The 15,511-nt window shown below is 45.4% G+C and overlaps 1 protein-coding gene across 1 annotated transcript in view; it reads left to right on the top strand.

Annotated features, from left to right (window-relative positions):
* Positions 1-15,511, top strand: part of CLIP2 (CAP-Gly domain containing linker protein 2) — a 77,997-nt gene that overhangs the window by 41,490 nt on the left and 20,996 nt on the right. The window contains exons 4-8 of the mRNA XM_082294483.1: positions 4,046-4,170; positions 8,631-8,844; positions 9,793-9,990; positions 11,739-11,842; positions 13,349-13,409. Coding sequence (XP_082150609.1) covers positions 4,046-4,170; positions 8,631-8,844; positions 9,793-9,990; positions 11,739-11,842; positions 13,349-13,409 — 702 coding nt within the window. The remainder of the gene's footprint in view (positions 1-4,045; positions 4,171-8,630; positions 8,845-9,792; positions 9,991-11,738; positions 11,843-13,348; positions 13,410-15,511) is intronic.

Below are 15,511 nucleotides of genomic sequence, written 5' to 3'. Positions count from 1 at the left end.
CAGGTGCCTCAGCCATTGCTGACCCCTGAACGTGCGTGACGTGGTCAGGGACAGTCCCTGTTGGCCTGAAAGGCACAGAGAATTCTATTTTTCTCTTCTTCCTGAGCAGTATTGGAGTGTATCACAAGCAGAGCAATGCCCACAGGCCCTAGAGTGAGGGCAGCTCCCAAGAGGTTCTTGCTTAGAGCAAGAAACTGCTGTGGGATGAGCAGGGCCATGAGGAGCAAAGAGCAAACACAGGCTGGAGGGGGTGTTACTCACAGCAGCCAGATTGAGATCTGGCCTGCTGCTAATTTGGTAATAGTTTAAATGATATATTAGCTCTGATGAAGACAGTGTCTGGAACGATTAGCATGATTGTCTTTTCAGCCCTGGGATACTGGTCTGGATCCCATTTTGTCATTTTGATGGGAAAAGCATAGTGACATGTGATGTCAGTGATACTACAATTAGCAGAGAAGGTGTGTAGATGTCCTTCCATGACTGCCTGTTGCTGCTCTGATTCACCAGTAGATACATACCTGCTAAATATCCTTGGCTTCATTTTGTTGTGAAGGTCAAGCCCAAGACTGTCCCTTGAAACTACTGGAGATCTTTCACTGGGGAAAGGACCAGTTAGGAAGATAGCCTTTGATTAAAGGCATGAAAAAGGGGGAAGAGACCTTCAGTCTGGAGCTGAATGTTCCAGGAGCTGCAAGGTGTGTGGCTCGGAGGCTGCTCAGCTCCAGCTGAAGAGGAAGGGCTACCATGAGCTTGTTTAAACTTAACCATAAGTGTTTTTACCTGAAGTGGAGAAACTTGGAGTGTTGAGACTGGTCAAAATAATCTCCAAACCAAAAAAAATCTAGTATCACTGTGTCAATATTGTTTCCATTTTTTGGAACTCCCAGAAAGAGCTCTTTTTAGATGCTTTATGCTTGGTGGTTGTTGTTGTTGTTTCTCTCAAAACAACTGTAAAAGCAATAACACTTTATATTTGGTAAAATCCCATTCTCTTGGGCAGGAATAATCTCAGCAATAGTTTTGGTAAGGTAACTATTAAAGGCTTCTCAGAAAAGCTCTGGGAGTTTGGTTCATTTTTGAGTGAAATGGCTCTAAAAGCCGTGACATGTCTGAACTGAGGTTGATGGCAGCCTTGCTAATTCTGTGCTGTCTCAGGCTTTAGCAGAGAGGGGTTGCCCTCTCCACTTTGTCCTTGCTTCACTCCGGACACTGGGCATGTTGAAGATGTGGCTGTGACTGACCAATGGGCCAGGCTGAGAGATGCAGACAAATTCCCCATAAATTCATGACTTGCAGTGGCACTGATGCCAAGGTCAGTCTGGGATGTTCTGGGTTGAGATCCTCTGGTCTGCATGCCATAGGAGCCATCCATGCTTAGCTGCTGTTCATACCTGGATTATAGATAGTGGTATCCAAGCCAGGCATGGGCAGAAGGGATGGCTGTGAGCCCCCATGAGTTATACCATGCCATTACTAACTTCCTTGTCTGCCTTGTATCCTCTCCCAAGGTGGTACCTCTGACTTATTGAAGGGTCTGATAGAATAAAACATTCTGTTCTGATGAGACCATTTCATACACAGGCACAACCTGCTGACTAGCTTCTTCAAAGCATTTTTTATTTTAGCAGCATTAGCTGAATAAATCTGCATGTCTGAGTTGGGTGAATTTTATGGACTCTCCATCCATCAGAGTTTTTGCATGCCTGCCAAAAGATGGGAAGTTCAACAAGAGGCTCAAGCACTGGCATGTAAGTGTGATAGCCTGATCTTGGCTTCTAACTGCACTGCCAGTTGGGCTGTGGGGAGCCCAGGCTCTTGGAGAGCAGATGTGTCTGTCCTGGCTTGGGGGAGAACGTGATGCTCTATGGCAGGGCATGTTTTACAGAGAGGATGGCAGAATAATTAATGTTCAGAAGTGAAAATAGAATACACTGCTCTGGCAGGCGGGAATCGTGTGGCCATTCAGGGAAGTGTTGGATCTGATCTGTGCTTAGGGTCTTCTCTGACATGGGGCTTTTGGGTGGGAGCATGACCTGCATTCTTACTGCACAGTTTGAGTGTTGGCATAAATAAGGTGTGTATCAGGTCAGTAGGGGTAGTTTATTACTCTCTTGGTTGGAAACAGCTTTCTCAAATAAAAATACTGATGGGGACATAACTGAGTGGTCCTTTGTGTGGATGGAGGAGTGGGACCCTGCAGTAGATGCCACTGCCATACTGATGGAGGGGGGTCATTGGTTTTTTTTAAGATTTACATGAGCCTCTGTCAGGGTCATATGGATTGGTAAAGGAATTATCTGACTCAACATCTGGAATTAAAACTCCATGAAAATAAAATTGAGGGGGCACACCAGAATGGGAAGTTCCTATGAATGACATTAAGATTAATTACACTTATATGGAGTTCAACCTGCAGCTAAAGAAATGTATTAGAATGGCATTAAATCATTGCATTAAGAGGCTAAATTTGTATAAACTCAAATCAATCAAAGTAGGCATTGGCATTTAATGTGAGTGATAGGTAAAGAATTCACTGCAACTGTTCAAATCTGTAACTTGCTAAGTACCTAATACTGAAATCGAATTGTCTTTTTACTCCTGGGCACAATGTAGGACCAGAAACCTTTCTTATGATCCTTTTCCTGCTGGCAAATGTTTTACTCTATTCTGTAACAAAGAGAACAACATCCCCAAAGATTTTCTTCCATGAGCAGCAGCACTTTGAATCCCTAGTGAGAAAAATTCCAGAGGACTAACCCAAGCTGTATGCTGCAGCCTCCCAGGACTTGAGGTAGGACCCAGGCTTTAGAGCTGTGCCGTTTAGTCCATAAAGGTGCAGTTATTTTTAGTCTGGGAAAACTCTTTTTTCCTTTGCATAAGCAATTTTTTAGGGATTTAGAATTGGTAAATCTAACATGCCTACCCTGGAATACACAAACCCAGAGAGTTCAGCTCTCACTGTTTTCTGTAGGAAAGTAATACTCTGTTGATACCTTTTAATGTTGAATTTAATATTAAGAAAATTAATAACTGCAAGTAATTCAGGATGAAGCTGCAAATTTAATTTTAAACTTATTTTTAAGCTCTCTTCCTTGAATTTAGGTGTTAGCAGAGATAGGCTATAAAAGACTTAGATCATGTACTGATTTACTTGTAGTATGAACCTTTAGAACCACCCTCCTTCTTTTCTGTCTCCCTTTTCTCAGCCTAAGTGTCTAAGTGGGAGTGTTTAGTGCAGAGGCAGCTGCTGCTCAGTGCCACATGCTCTCGGAGCAATGATCAAAATACAGCTCCAAAGGTTCCTGACTTTTACCCTCCTTCAGCACCCTCAGTAAGCTGGAAACTTTAAGAACTTTAAATGTAAATTCAGGAGAAAAAGGTGTGATTTATTCTTATTTCTCCATGGTGGGGAAAGAAACCTGTGCTGGAGGATGCCTGGCAGTGAGCTGAGCCCCACTCGCATGCAGTTTGCCAGCACTGGGAATTGCTGTAGGAAGTGTAGATAAAAGTGGAGGCTTTTTCTGTACAAAACACCTCTATTTTGAACAGTTTTTACATCTTTAGCAAACCCTGCCTGGGAGCAAGCTGAGGAGCAATGAATGCTTTCCTGGCTCAGCTGTCCCCTTGCTGTCCTGTCCCAGTATTACCCAGAACTGCTGGCTGAATGAGCATAGGGCTGAAAACCTGTCAGTGCAGGTCATGGTTCTTCAGGCAAGGCAGGTACAAGCTGTGCCTGCAGGGCTTAAACTCCTTTGTGGCCTCACAAGTAACTTGGTGCAATTAGTTGACACCTTGAAATATGTTTTCATTATATTTACTCTGACATCTTCCAGGCAGGCAGTCCCAAAAGTGCGAGTTCATCTATTCACTTTTAATTATTGGAAAGACAACTTCAGTGCTGGGAGAACTTGGTGTGAGAACTATCTGCTGACAGAAAATACAGGTGTCTTGTCCCCCTCTCTAAATACTTGTCCCAGATTTAGTCCCCTTGTGTCAGTGCTAGTGCTGCCATCTCTAATCCTCAACATCTTATCTCTGACAGGTTGGTGGGACAAAGACGGGAGTCGTGCGCTACGTGGGAGAGACGGATTTTGCCAAAGGAGAGTGGTGTGGTGTGGAGCTGGATGAACCCCTGGGAAAGAATGATGGGGCAGTTGCTGGTACAAGGTACTGTGTGCTCTGAACCCCAGCCTGGGTCCTACACACCTCCTGGGGTGGCTGGGGGGCAAATGCCATCAGACCTGGGAGGAGCGTTAGGGCTGTGTTTGGTTGGACATTGTGGGTTGGGAGGAAGAGTCTAATTTTGAGTCTTTTAGGCTTTCGGATAACCTTGCAAGGAGATCAATACAAACCTCATCACTGGGGCATTTTAAAGCAGGATCAGATAACTTCTGTGAAGGAGGAACCTGAATGGCTTCAGGAAACAGGAGAAAGTAGGGAGAGAAGATAACTTACAGTGGGATTTAATTTTTGCCAGAAATTAATTCTGTTGACTGTATTAGCTCTGCTTTCTGCCACACATTCCTGTCATAAACATTCTTCTTGTGCTATAAGTCACCTTGTCAGAACTACAGAAGACAAAGATTTTACCTTCTTTTCTCCTCAGCTTAATGTTTTATTCTGTTTTTTCTGGGAACAAATTTCCAGAGATCTGAAAGAACAGTTGGTGGTTGTTTTCTGTCCTTGTACTAATTCTGTAGTGCGACAGGTGTCTGCTGATTGATCTTACCACTTCTGACTCCATAGGCACCTTCACTCTTTTCCAAAAAAGACCTTGTTACAGGTGCCTATAAAATTAGGCAGGGACATCTCCCAGGCTTGCCGGGAAGCTCTTTCTGTTCATGTGGAATTTAGTTAAGGGAATGACCCAGGCCTTGGATCTTGAGCGTGGGGGTGTTCAAATCTGAATTATACAGCAGCTCTTTGACCCTGTTTCAAATACAGGTGCAACTGATTCCTTGTCCTACACAAGTTCCTTAAGTGGGAAATACTGTTGGTTTCCTGGAGCTTCTGAAGGCAGTCTGGCTTTAGGGGTGAGATTTATCTTTCACGGAATTAACTAGGTTGGAAAAGACTTTTGAGATCATCAACTCCAACCTATAACTTTGACACTGAGGAGCTGAGAGTTCCTGCCTTGTTAGATCTCAGGTTCTGTAATAAAGGTTTTTTATGTCGGGTCAGCCTTGTTTTGTCCAGCAGCCATGTGCTTTCATTTAAATTACAAGAAAAGCTGCCTTGTTCAGTATCAGGGCAAGAAAGCAGTAAATGATTGGCAGCAGATGGCTGAGTTTCAGCCTGTTCTCAAAATAAAAGAATCAGGATGGTAGAGAATAAATAATGGAGTGATTGCAAGTCCCTGCTTTCTTTATCAGACAATTCAAACTATCTGGAAGATTAATCTTCAGGGTGCTCAGAAATTATTTATTGTCTCTGTGCATGTGGAAGGTGTGAAAGGCAGATGTGAGTGTAATGTTCTGTCTGCCTCATCCTTGTACCTCTGTTGCTGTGTTTGAAAATCCAACTTTTGGAAGTCATCTGTCTTCTGAAACTGCTGCATCTTGGCTGAGGCTGCTCTGGTGCGTGCCCTGTCTGCAAAGGCTTCTCCTTTGTTTCACACTGTTTAGAGCAAGGCTGCAGCATTGTCCATGTCTGTCCTTTTGTGCCTTCATCCAGCCTTTTGATTTTCTTGTAGCATGTGCCCATTTCAACAGCAGTGGTTTGGAGAAGCTAACATCATAAAACCAACTCCCTTGGTGCATGTAGGCAACCCTCAGTCAGTCTTCCCTGTTTGCTGTGGCAGCATGGAATTCTTGAGGCTGCCCTGATCTTGTCCTGCAAGATCTGGAGTCTGTGCTTTGGTGATGGGTTGCCATCTAGTGAGCATCCCTGGCCTGGTCAACAAGCCCAGCACTGCCTGCTGCAGCTACAAAAGGAGAGTGGAGCCAAAACTGGAGCTCAAGACACTGGAGGCTGGTGGAAGCAGCAGAGGCAGCAGAGGCAGCACGGAGCAAAAGACATTGTCACCACCTTTGCTGTCATAGGCAACTCCAGTTGAGTAGGTGGTGAATTGGCTGAAATTTGTGGTGGGTCACTGATTTTCCTGCAGGTTCAGGTGTGGATGTACATCAAGAGAAGGCTGAAGGGCTGGGCTTTCCCAGCAGCTGTGGCTCTTCAGTGGAGGCTGCCTGCAGGCTGTGGGTCAGTAGCAGTGGCCCAGGGGACAGGGTATCATTGTGGGGAGCCCCTCTGTACATCAGATGGTGCTGATTTGTACTGAGGTTTGCTGCATCTGCTTTCCTGTCTGCACAGGAGACTTCAGAGGTGCTGGTGTGGTTTGGTTTGATGTCAATTCCCCAATGCCAAGCAAGTTCTGTGTACTCATCTATAGTAATTTAAATGTTACCTGCTTATTTTACTGTTCTCCCTTCTCTGTCTCTGGTCCAGTGGGAGTCCTTGCTCACTAAACTGCCCAGACCTTTTACTTCTGCATAGTTTGTGACATGTCAGCCTTGGACACTGAAGATTTTTCCATCTCTTTCAACATTTCCTGTGCCGTTTCCCACCTGCAGTTGCGTTGCCATCACACCGCCACTTTTCTTCCCCATTTCCATTCTGTAATGTGAGTATGGAGCTCCTCCACACTCAGTGAGAGCAGCTCTTGGTTTTCAAGTGGATTTTTTTTACTGCCAAGAGTTTTGGAACGAATTTCTGCTTCTGAACTATAAAAGCTAATTGCAACCGCTTTCAATCTGGACTGAAAGAAAATGGGCAGACATAGTGATGCAAGTTTGGGCTTGCTAAGAGCTGTCAGAGGCTTTTAAGGGAATTAACCTTTGGGATTGTTGTGCAGCCAGGAGTACCAGTCTGTGCTTACACCAGGCAAAGCTGTGGAAGGGGCTGTTGGCCTGCCTGTGCCTGCTGGAATTTGGGAAAACTATGCTGAGCAGGGCTTTGGCAGGTTTGTAAGAGGTCAGCCTGTGGTATGGCTGGTTTTTGAAACCCAAGGGCCTCTGTTGGCAGGAAGCCGAGGAGGCTGAGAGATTTGGGGTTGTAGAGGGGTTGTTTAAAGTTTGTTATAGAAAAAAAATGGGTTTGAGCAGATGTTTGAAAATGAGTTTTATTCTCATCTGGCTGGAGATCAGGCTGTTCCCTGGCCTCCCAAGCACACAGGGGTCTGCCTGTGACACAGCTGTATGGCTGCCAGCACTTAAAAATAAAAGGGAGTTGGGGAAACAGCTGCTCACATCTGGAGAGAGAGAGAACTTGGGCTAGTAGAACTGTATTTGTGTAATTTAGTCATTAGAACCTGGTTTTTAATATTAAAATAGGACAGATTGTTTTATAATTTAGTATATTTAGTATAGTATATTTAGTATTTAGTCCTATTCTTGCTGGGAAGCCTGTGAGAAAGCTCTTATAGGAGCTTTTTATGTTGGCTGCTCCCCTGAAACAAGGGGATACAGTGCTGGAGGTGATCTGGTTTTTCTTGCTGCAGGGCAGCTGGCCAGCAGCAAAGGAACCTTGGTTTATGCTGGTCAGCCAAGGCCCTGTGGAGGAGTTTCCAGGGTTTGACACTGAGTTTTGGCTCATTTTTATTCTGGAAGAGGGCTCTGGAGAGACAGAGTCATTGGGCTCACTGCGGTTGTGGAAAAGAGAGCTTGCACTGTAATTATCTGATCCTCCCTTTTCCTCCATGCTTGCATCTTTCCAAGTTTGTTTGCATAGGAAACAGTTTCTCTGCCACCCCAAGGAGGTGGCACATGCTGGAGTTTGCTGTAATGGTATTTTTAGCTTCAAAGGTTTGAGTTGCCATTTTCTCTTGTTTTAGTAGGAAAAATTTTTACCCTGTGGAACATTTCTACAGAACGGTGTGATTCAGATCTTTTTATCTGACACAGCATCACAGGGTGGGTCAGGTTGGAAGGGACCACAGCTGGTCATCTAGTCCAACCTTCCTGCTCAAGGAAGGGTCATCCCAGAGCACATGGCATAAGTATTGTGTCCAGAAGGTTCTGGAATATTCCCAGTGAAGGACACTCCACACCTTCTCTGGGCAGCGTTTTCAGGGCTTGGTCACTGTACAGGGAAGAAGTAATTCCTCATGTTCAGGTTGAACTTCCTGCCCATGGCCTCTTGTCTCATTGCTGAGCCCCACGGAGCAGAGCCTTGTCCATCTTTTGACATCTCCCTGCAGACACACTTTACTGCATCACTATCTTCAAAGCAGGGTAAAGAGCACACACAAGTTTTGAGAAGGTTGGTTTGTTGTAAAGGTTGCTTGGTAAAGGAGGAGTGCTTGTGCTCTGGCTGTGTTTATGTTGTGGGATATGTGCTCTCCAGGCTACCAGATGTGTCTTTCCTGGCATCTTATCAAAGTGCACAGCAACTAGTGCTTGGCAATTACCTCAGGTCTCCCTGCTAAAGCACCACAAATGCAAACATGGAGATTGCCAGTACTACAAGTAGGAAATGAGAATAATCCAACTACTTGTACACAGGAACCAATGTCACAGCAAATTACCCAGAGATGAGCTGTGGGCCGGGGTTTTATACTGCTTGGCAGTGCCATTTTTCAAGGCTTGGGTGAGATGGATGCTCTGCCACTTCTCACATCTCCTGTATTCCAGGTATTTTCAGTGCCCACCCAAGTTTGGCCTCTTTGCTCCCATCCACAAGGTGATCCGGATCGGATTCCCATCAACCAGCCCTGCCAAGGCAAAGAAGAGCAAGCGGATGGCCATGGGAGTGTCAGCCCTGACCCACAGCCCCAGCAGCTCCTCCATCAGCTCTGTCAGCTCGGTGGCCTCATCAGTCGGGGGCAGGCCCAGCCGCAGTGGGCTGGTAAGTGGCTCCTGCATGGTCTCTGCAGCCTCAATCCACTGCTGTGACCCAACTCCACAAAGCAGGAGGGTGGGGTTTTCTTCCAGTGCAGCTGCTCCTTCACCATTGATGAGGTGAGGGGAATGGAGTGTGGGACAGCGTTGCCCACCTCACAAATAGCCTCCCTTCATGGACACGGGGGCTGTACTGGACACCAAGCAACTGTGACCATTGAAGAGCCTGAAGTGTGATTTTTCAGTGGGATGAATCTCAGTTCTGCTGTCAAGAGCAGGTTTATAAGGGATCCCTGCAGAAAAAGGACACTGTTTCCAGTCTCACATGGTCATACTGCTGCACTGACCAGCTGTGCAAAGCTCCTACTGTGACTGTCTTATTGTGGAGGGTGACAATGTCGTGGGTCATATGCCTGGGGTTTTGGCAGTTGCTCAAGCAGGCAGAAAGCAGAGCAGGCAGTGATATTATTAAAAGCTCTGGCTGTGCTGTGGTGTTGCTGCAGAAGACCTGCAGCCCTCTTGGCTGGGGAAGAGGGTGTGCAGTGTCATTCCTGGGAGTGGATCGAACAACCCCGTACTGGTCTCCACTTGAAATCAGTCTGCCCAGCTGAGCTCACCTTTTGGGATTTCATCAGTGCAGGTCATCAATGAATTATATTTAAGAAGGTAGATGATACAGTACATGGTAATTTTTCCTGACCCAGTTCCCACCCCATGTTCTGTCCTTTGGGAAATGGTGCTTTCATTGCAGTGCAGAAGAGCAATTGAGCTTGTGAGCATTGTCCAGATGTTTCTCAGACTTAACCTCCCCTGTAGGGCCTAGAGCTGGAACTGCAGCTCTGTTCAGCTGAATAAATGTTTAGGTGAGCAGCATTCCAGATTTAACAGGGGACTTCAACTATTCTAGACTGGAAAGGACACAGCTTTACCCCATCTCTTTTAACTCTTTTCCCAGCTGACAGAGACCTCTTCTCGATATGCCCGGAAAATCTCTGGCACCACAGCTCTCCAAGAGGCACTGAAGGAGAAGCAGCAGCACATTGAACAGCTGCTGGCAGAGCGTGACCTGGAGCGGGCAGAGGTTGCCAAAGCCACCAGCCACATCTGTGAGGTGGAGAAGGAGATTGCCATCATGAAGGCCCAACATGAGCAGGTAGGAGGTGATAAGGCTTTTTATCACTAGCTGTCAAGTATCTGAATATTTGATATCCCCTGAAAGTGTCAGATCATAAAGTTACCCCATGTGTGAAACTTGGGTTCTGAATTTCTGCCTTTTATGTGGTGAGTTAAGCTGAGGTGTTACAGTGGGGATTCTGTAACACGATGTATCAAACAAGGAGTCCCGTGGAAAAGAAATATATATGGACTGATTCTTGATAGCTGTTTCAGAGATGTTTATTTCTCCAGCCGCATGGCCGGGGCTCTGCCGAGGAACTGAGGCAGTCATGGGACCAGAGGGTCCTTGCCCTGTGCAGGGGAACACAAAACAGCCCATGGGGAATGAGGCTGACCAGGGGCAGGGAAAACCTCGTGCCTCCCACCCAGGGCCCCTCTCCCAGGACCACATGGTGGGGAGGGAGGGACCCCAACACTGAGGCTCTTTCTCCACTCTCCCAATGTCACATGTGCTGTCTCTGCCCCGAGCCAGGAGCAGGAAAATGGCTGTGCCAGATAAGAGGCAATGGATAGTTTGTGTCTGGTGGATCAATACATTTCAACGCTGAAATGCAGGTGGAAGGCAGATTTGTTCCCCTCAGCCACTGAATCTAGCTGTGGCTGTGACTGCATTGCAGTGATTTTGTGGTGCTGAGAACACCAGCTCAGTTCATATGCCACTGCTTTCCCACCAGAGAGGATGTTTTTATCACGTTAATGAAGTCAGGAAATCTGGAAGGAAAACAGGCTGATCATATTAGGTTGGTGTGTGTTTGTTTGTTTTTTGCACAAGCATTTGTACAGAGGATATTTTATGTATTCAAATGCTTAAAGAGAGATGTGTTTGTGCTGTTTGTCAGTATGTGGTTCTTCGATGTCTTCTTATCTTTAATACAGCTGCACAGTGTGCCTCCAAGTTAACAAGGTGGAAAATGGCCGTGAGTTCTAACTTCCAAGGCCTTTTAAAGTCCAAATTACCCAATTATGGAATGTAAAGTAATTTGGTTTTACTTATAATCCAATAACTAACTATACATGATCTGCACTGTGGGTTTTTTGACTCAATACCAGAACACCCAGATTTGTGAAGAAGAAGGAGAAAAGAAGAAATCCACACCTCCATATTGTTACACACATATATATTATTATATCCCAGAAACCTAAATTCTCTAAACCCAGGGTTCCAACATGCTCTTGTTCTAAATTCCTTGCTCATGCTTATAAACCCGAGTGAGCTACCTGGGAACAGGGATGGCACTGTACATTTATGTGGTAGGTCACATCTGCCTGTCAGAAATGCACGAGAAGTTGGGAAATCAACTGCAAGCTGACTTTCTTCTTGTGTATCGTGTTTTCCAGTAATTATCAGTAACAAATGAATTAACAGAAGTCTGAAATGTCTCTCTCACTTCATGTCTGGGGCTGAATTGCACTGATAACCTCTGACCAGATTTTCAGAACTTTTCAGGCTTCAAGTTCTTAACTCTAATCAGAGCTGGGTTCTTCAAAAGGTTCAGGTCAGAGAGGCACTGAAGCATGGATCACTTACAGCTGCTGGAGACCGAGCAGTTTTTGTTGTCTCCATCCCTACATCCTGTGCTTTTTGGAAAATGTGCTCTTACCACAGCATCCTCTGAAACAGATCATCAAAACTTTCTGTTCCCTAGTTCTGACCCTTTCTTAAACAGCTTTGTACTACTTCAGAAATGGCTAGCTTTTGTGTCTCAGGCTTATTTTTTGTTCCAGTATGTCACAGAGGCAGAAGGAAACCTCCAGCGAGCACGAGCCTTGGTGGATGGGATGCAGAAGGAGAAGATTGAGCTGTTGAACCAGCTGGAAGAGGAGAAGAGGTAAAGCAGGAGTGGATGGGTGTGAGGGAGGTGAAGTCATGTGTGGCAGTGATAAAGCCTTCAGGTGGCTTTGGCTTAAGGATACAGTATGAAATAAGATTTGGATCATAAACAGGCATGTGCACGTTGGGCCATCACAGACCCTCCTGTACAACCTGGATTTGCTGAAGACCCCTTCTTCCCCTCCATTTGTGATGGGCTGATCTTGAGGATGTTCTTTGTGAGGAAGGGAAGCCAAACTGGAGTACAACCTCACTGTAGTGTGATTCACCATCTCCCCATATCGCAGAGGCCCCCATCCATGCATATATCGTGGTGCATACTTTTCCTCTCTAGGTAAGAGTGAAGATCTGCATGTCATTCTTGGAGTCCAGTTGCTCCATGTATATAATTAAGCTCTTCAGTGGGAATAGGAAAACATTTCTATGTATTAAATAACTGAAAACAGTGTTGATTTCAATTGACTGATGCCCCTCTGAGGATGAAATGTTTTTCATGCATAAGTCTCCCCCTACTCCTGGTAGGCAGCTGACTTTCCCAGCTCCAGGAGGCCCTTTAACCCAAGACAGCTGAGTTTTCCCCTAAATATCAACAGATACCTCCCTCCTCTAATTAGAGGAGGTTTAGACAAGGAAACTTGTTTGTGGAGTTTGTTATGTACACTCACAGCTATTTTTATCTCTAACAGAATCAGAGTCCTTACATCTGCCTACCAACTAAACATCCTCAGCCTTTTTTTATCAGTAAAGAGGAAAAGAGGGCTGAGTCTAACAGAAAATTGGATTATTGTCTACTGTTACTGGCTTCTCTCTTCCAAAAGAGAAGAGTTTCCTCGGCATGGCTGTGTTAATGTGTGTGAATTTATGTGCATTTATACATGACTGGCCTGTACAATCTGTGGGGAAGGCACTTCTGCCGGGGTAGCTCAGTCTCCACGTTGTGGAAACACTAAACACTGCCCACTCTCTGCCAAGGAGGCAGAGGATCCAATTCCCTTGGAATATTTTGTATGGACCCTGTGCATTTGGCACAGGAATTGCCCAGTGCTCGGCTGCAGGATAATAAGGTTTAAACAAACCAGTGAAACCTGGTTGTGGTTCGCTTGTTTTCAGGATCCTGGTGTCAGAGAGGATGTACCTTGCAAAAAGGCCATGTTTGTGTGTGGAAAGCTGCATATAACTGTCCTGCTCAGTGGGTCTTGCTGCTCAGTTTCTGCTGAGCTGTTTGTATCCAAAGGTGGTCTGTATTCCTCTCCTCTCAGAATTTGATTTTGCAGGCCATGACATGATTTTTTAATATTGGGTGGGTGGTTTTAGAACACAAAAAGCTTACCAGTAGTTTTTGGGCAGCTTTTCCATTTGTTGGTAATGATCTCTCCATTGATGGTGTTGCAGTAATCCATAAAACTTGATTAATAGTGAAAAGGTTTATGCACAATGGCTGCTTAGACAGAGGGTGCTGAGATGAGTGTTCCTGATTGTTCTTTGTGTCCCTTTCCTTCCCCAGGAAAGTGGAGGACTTGCAGTTCCGTGTGGAGGAAGAATCCATTACAAAAGGGGATCTGGAGGTAATTCCTTATGATCTTGCCAAAATGTGGGGTCCAAAGTTACATGTGGGGCCTCACTTGAGTAACTCTGCCATCTTTTGCTCCCCTCTAACAATACTTTATTGATGGCTTTGGACCTGCTGCAAACACCATGGTGTAAACTGTGAGGATTGTTCTTTGGTGTGGTGCCCAATGACTATTCACACTTGGAGCTGCCTGGAGTTAATCTGTCACTCTGAATTGCCAAGCCATATTAAAATCTGTATCTGAGTGTGTTGGAACATACGTTTTTCCACTCTAGAAATGAATTGATGGTTCAATTCCTGTCCCTGCAGTGTCCTGCTCTTAGCAGCGAATGGGCACACGCAGTCTCCTGGTTGGATGCTATTTGATTCCAGCCAAAATGCTGTGTGTCCTGAGGTATCCTCATGTGGAATTCACTGCTCATGAGTGTGGGTTTGATGCAAGGATTGACACCCTGTCACTGGGAAGGGCTGTTCCTCAGAGTGATGCTGTTGCAGTGAACATTGTGCAAACTGGAAGTGATGTTGGGAGCTTGCCCTTGAGTGGGAGGCTTTTGCAGGGTGAAAAAAGGAAAAGAAAATCTTTCTGTGAAAGCAAGGCTCTGTTCTCCACATGTAAATCAAGGGAGGTTTTCTTCTCTTCAGCTGGAGTGCCAGGTTAGGAACAGCCAGAAATCTCAAGGGCCCTGCTCCTGTGCTTCACTGTCACTCATAGCAATAAAAGCCCAGGAAAATGGGAAAACTAGGAAATGGATATGGTGCTGTGGCTGTGATCCTGTTGGCATAAACCTCTCCTCTTCATCCAGAAGCTGAAGGAGATGTTTGACAGGGTGTAAATTAGCAGTGCACTGATAGCAGACCTTTGCTGAAGCACAGCAAGTGCAGTTTCTGCCTGTTGTGTGGGTGCAAAATCAGATTTCTGTTCATCCCTGAGCTGACAGCTTTCCCCCAGTGCCTTAGAGAAGAGTGGTTGATCCATCCATCATTCCCTTTGAGAGTAGTGAATTGTACTTTTGTAAGCTCCAACTGTTTAAGCCTGGCTGTGTAATGATGACAGTGGGACCAGGGTTGGCCAGATAGTATATTTGGATTTTTTTTTTTTTTAAAGCCACCGTGCTTAGCAAGATCATAAGCTGCTGTGGATAAGGGCTCCCATTCTCAGTTTGGGACTTGCAGTCTTAGATTTAACTTTCCTTTGGGCTGGGAAGGAATTGTTTTGCAGTGGGGATGTGGCTAAGCTTTCAGCAGACTGTTATGGTCCTGTCCTCACTTCCATGCTTGTCTGTACAAAAGAACAAATAATTTAGGAAAGCTTGATTTCCTCTGATCCAGGGAACTGGCATGCTGTCCATGAGTCCAGCATCAGTACCAGCACAGGCATTGGCAGAGGGCTTGGCTGTGGCCAGTTTTTACATCCTGTCTGCCTGATTTGCATGCTCAGACTAAACAGTTGACCCACTGGAGTTAATTCTCACCTTCCTGCTTTTTTGTGGAGATAGTTAAGCTTTCCAGAAGCAAGTAATTAACTTAGAGAAAAAAAACCTCTGAAACCTTTTATTGAAAATCAGGAGGAGAAGTGCTCCTTCATGTTGCAGTGTGTTTCCTGGGAAGTGGTTGTTCTTGATATTTGTTGTGTAAAATCACAATGAAGTCATCCAGTGGCTGCAAGCACAGCCCTTGGCATCCCTCTCTAGAGCTGGACTAGCCAAAAGCAAAGTCCAGTGACAGTTGTCTGCTTTCCTCTGGTCTTGTCAGTCTTCTTACACCAGCAGCTCTTCCAAGTATTCAGAGGGGAGTGTTTACTGTGACTTAACAGCCAGTAACAGAAATTATGACAATGGTAAGAACAGGTTCTCTGCTGTGTGGTCCATGGCTCTGGGGTTTCTGCTGAAAGCTTGGCTAAATGCTCTGATGTTTATCCCAATAGCATGTATGTTCTGAACAAATCTAGGGCTCTTGGGTGTAGAGCATGGCAGGCAGCATCCTTGGAAGCAATTTGACCAAAGAAATCCATGTGTTGGTGGCCTGAAGATACAGATCAAGGTTTTGGACCTCTGATAGAGGGACTGTGGATTTAGCCTTGCTAATAACGTAGTTATT

Source organism: Coloeus monedula (assembly GCF_965178545.1).
Source record: "Coloeus monedula genome assembly, chromosome: 20".
Lineage (NCBI taxonomy): Eukaryota > Metazoa > Chordata > Aves > Passeriformes > Corvidae > Coloeus > Coloeus monedula.
The sequence above is the reverse complement of the archived record's forward strand: the minus strand, read 5'-3'. Positions and strand labels throughout refer to the sequence as shown.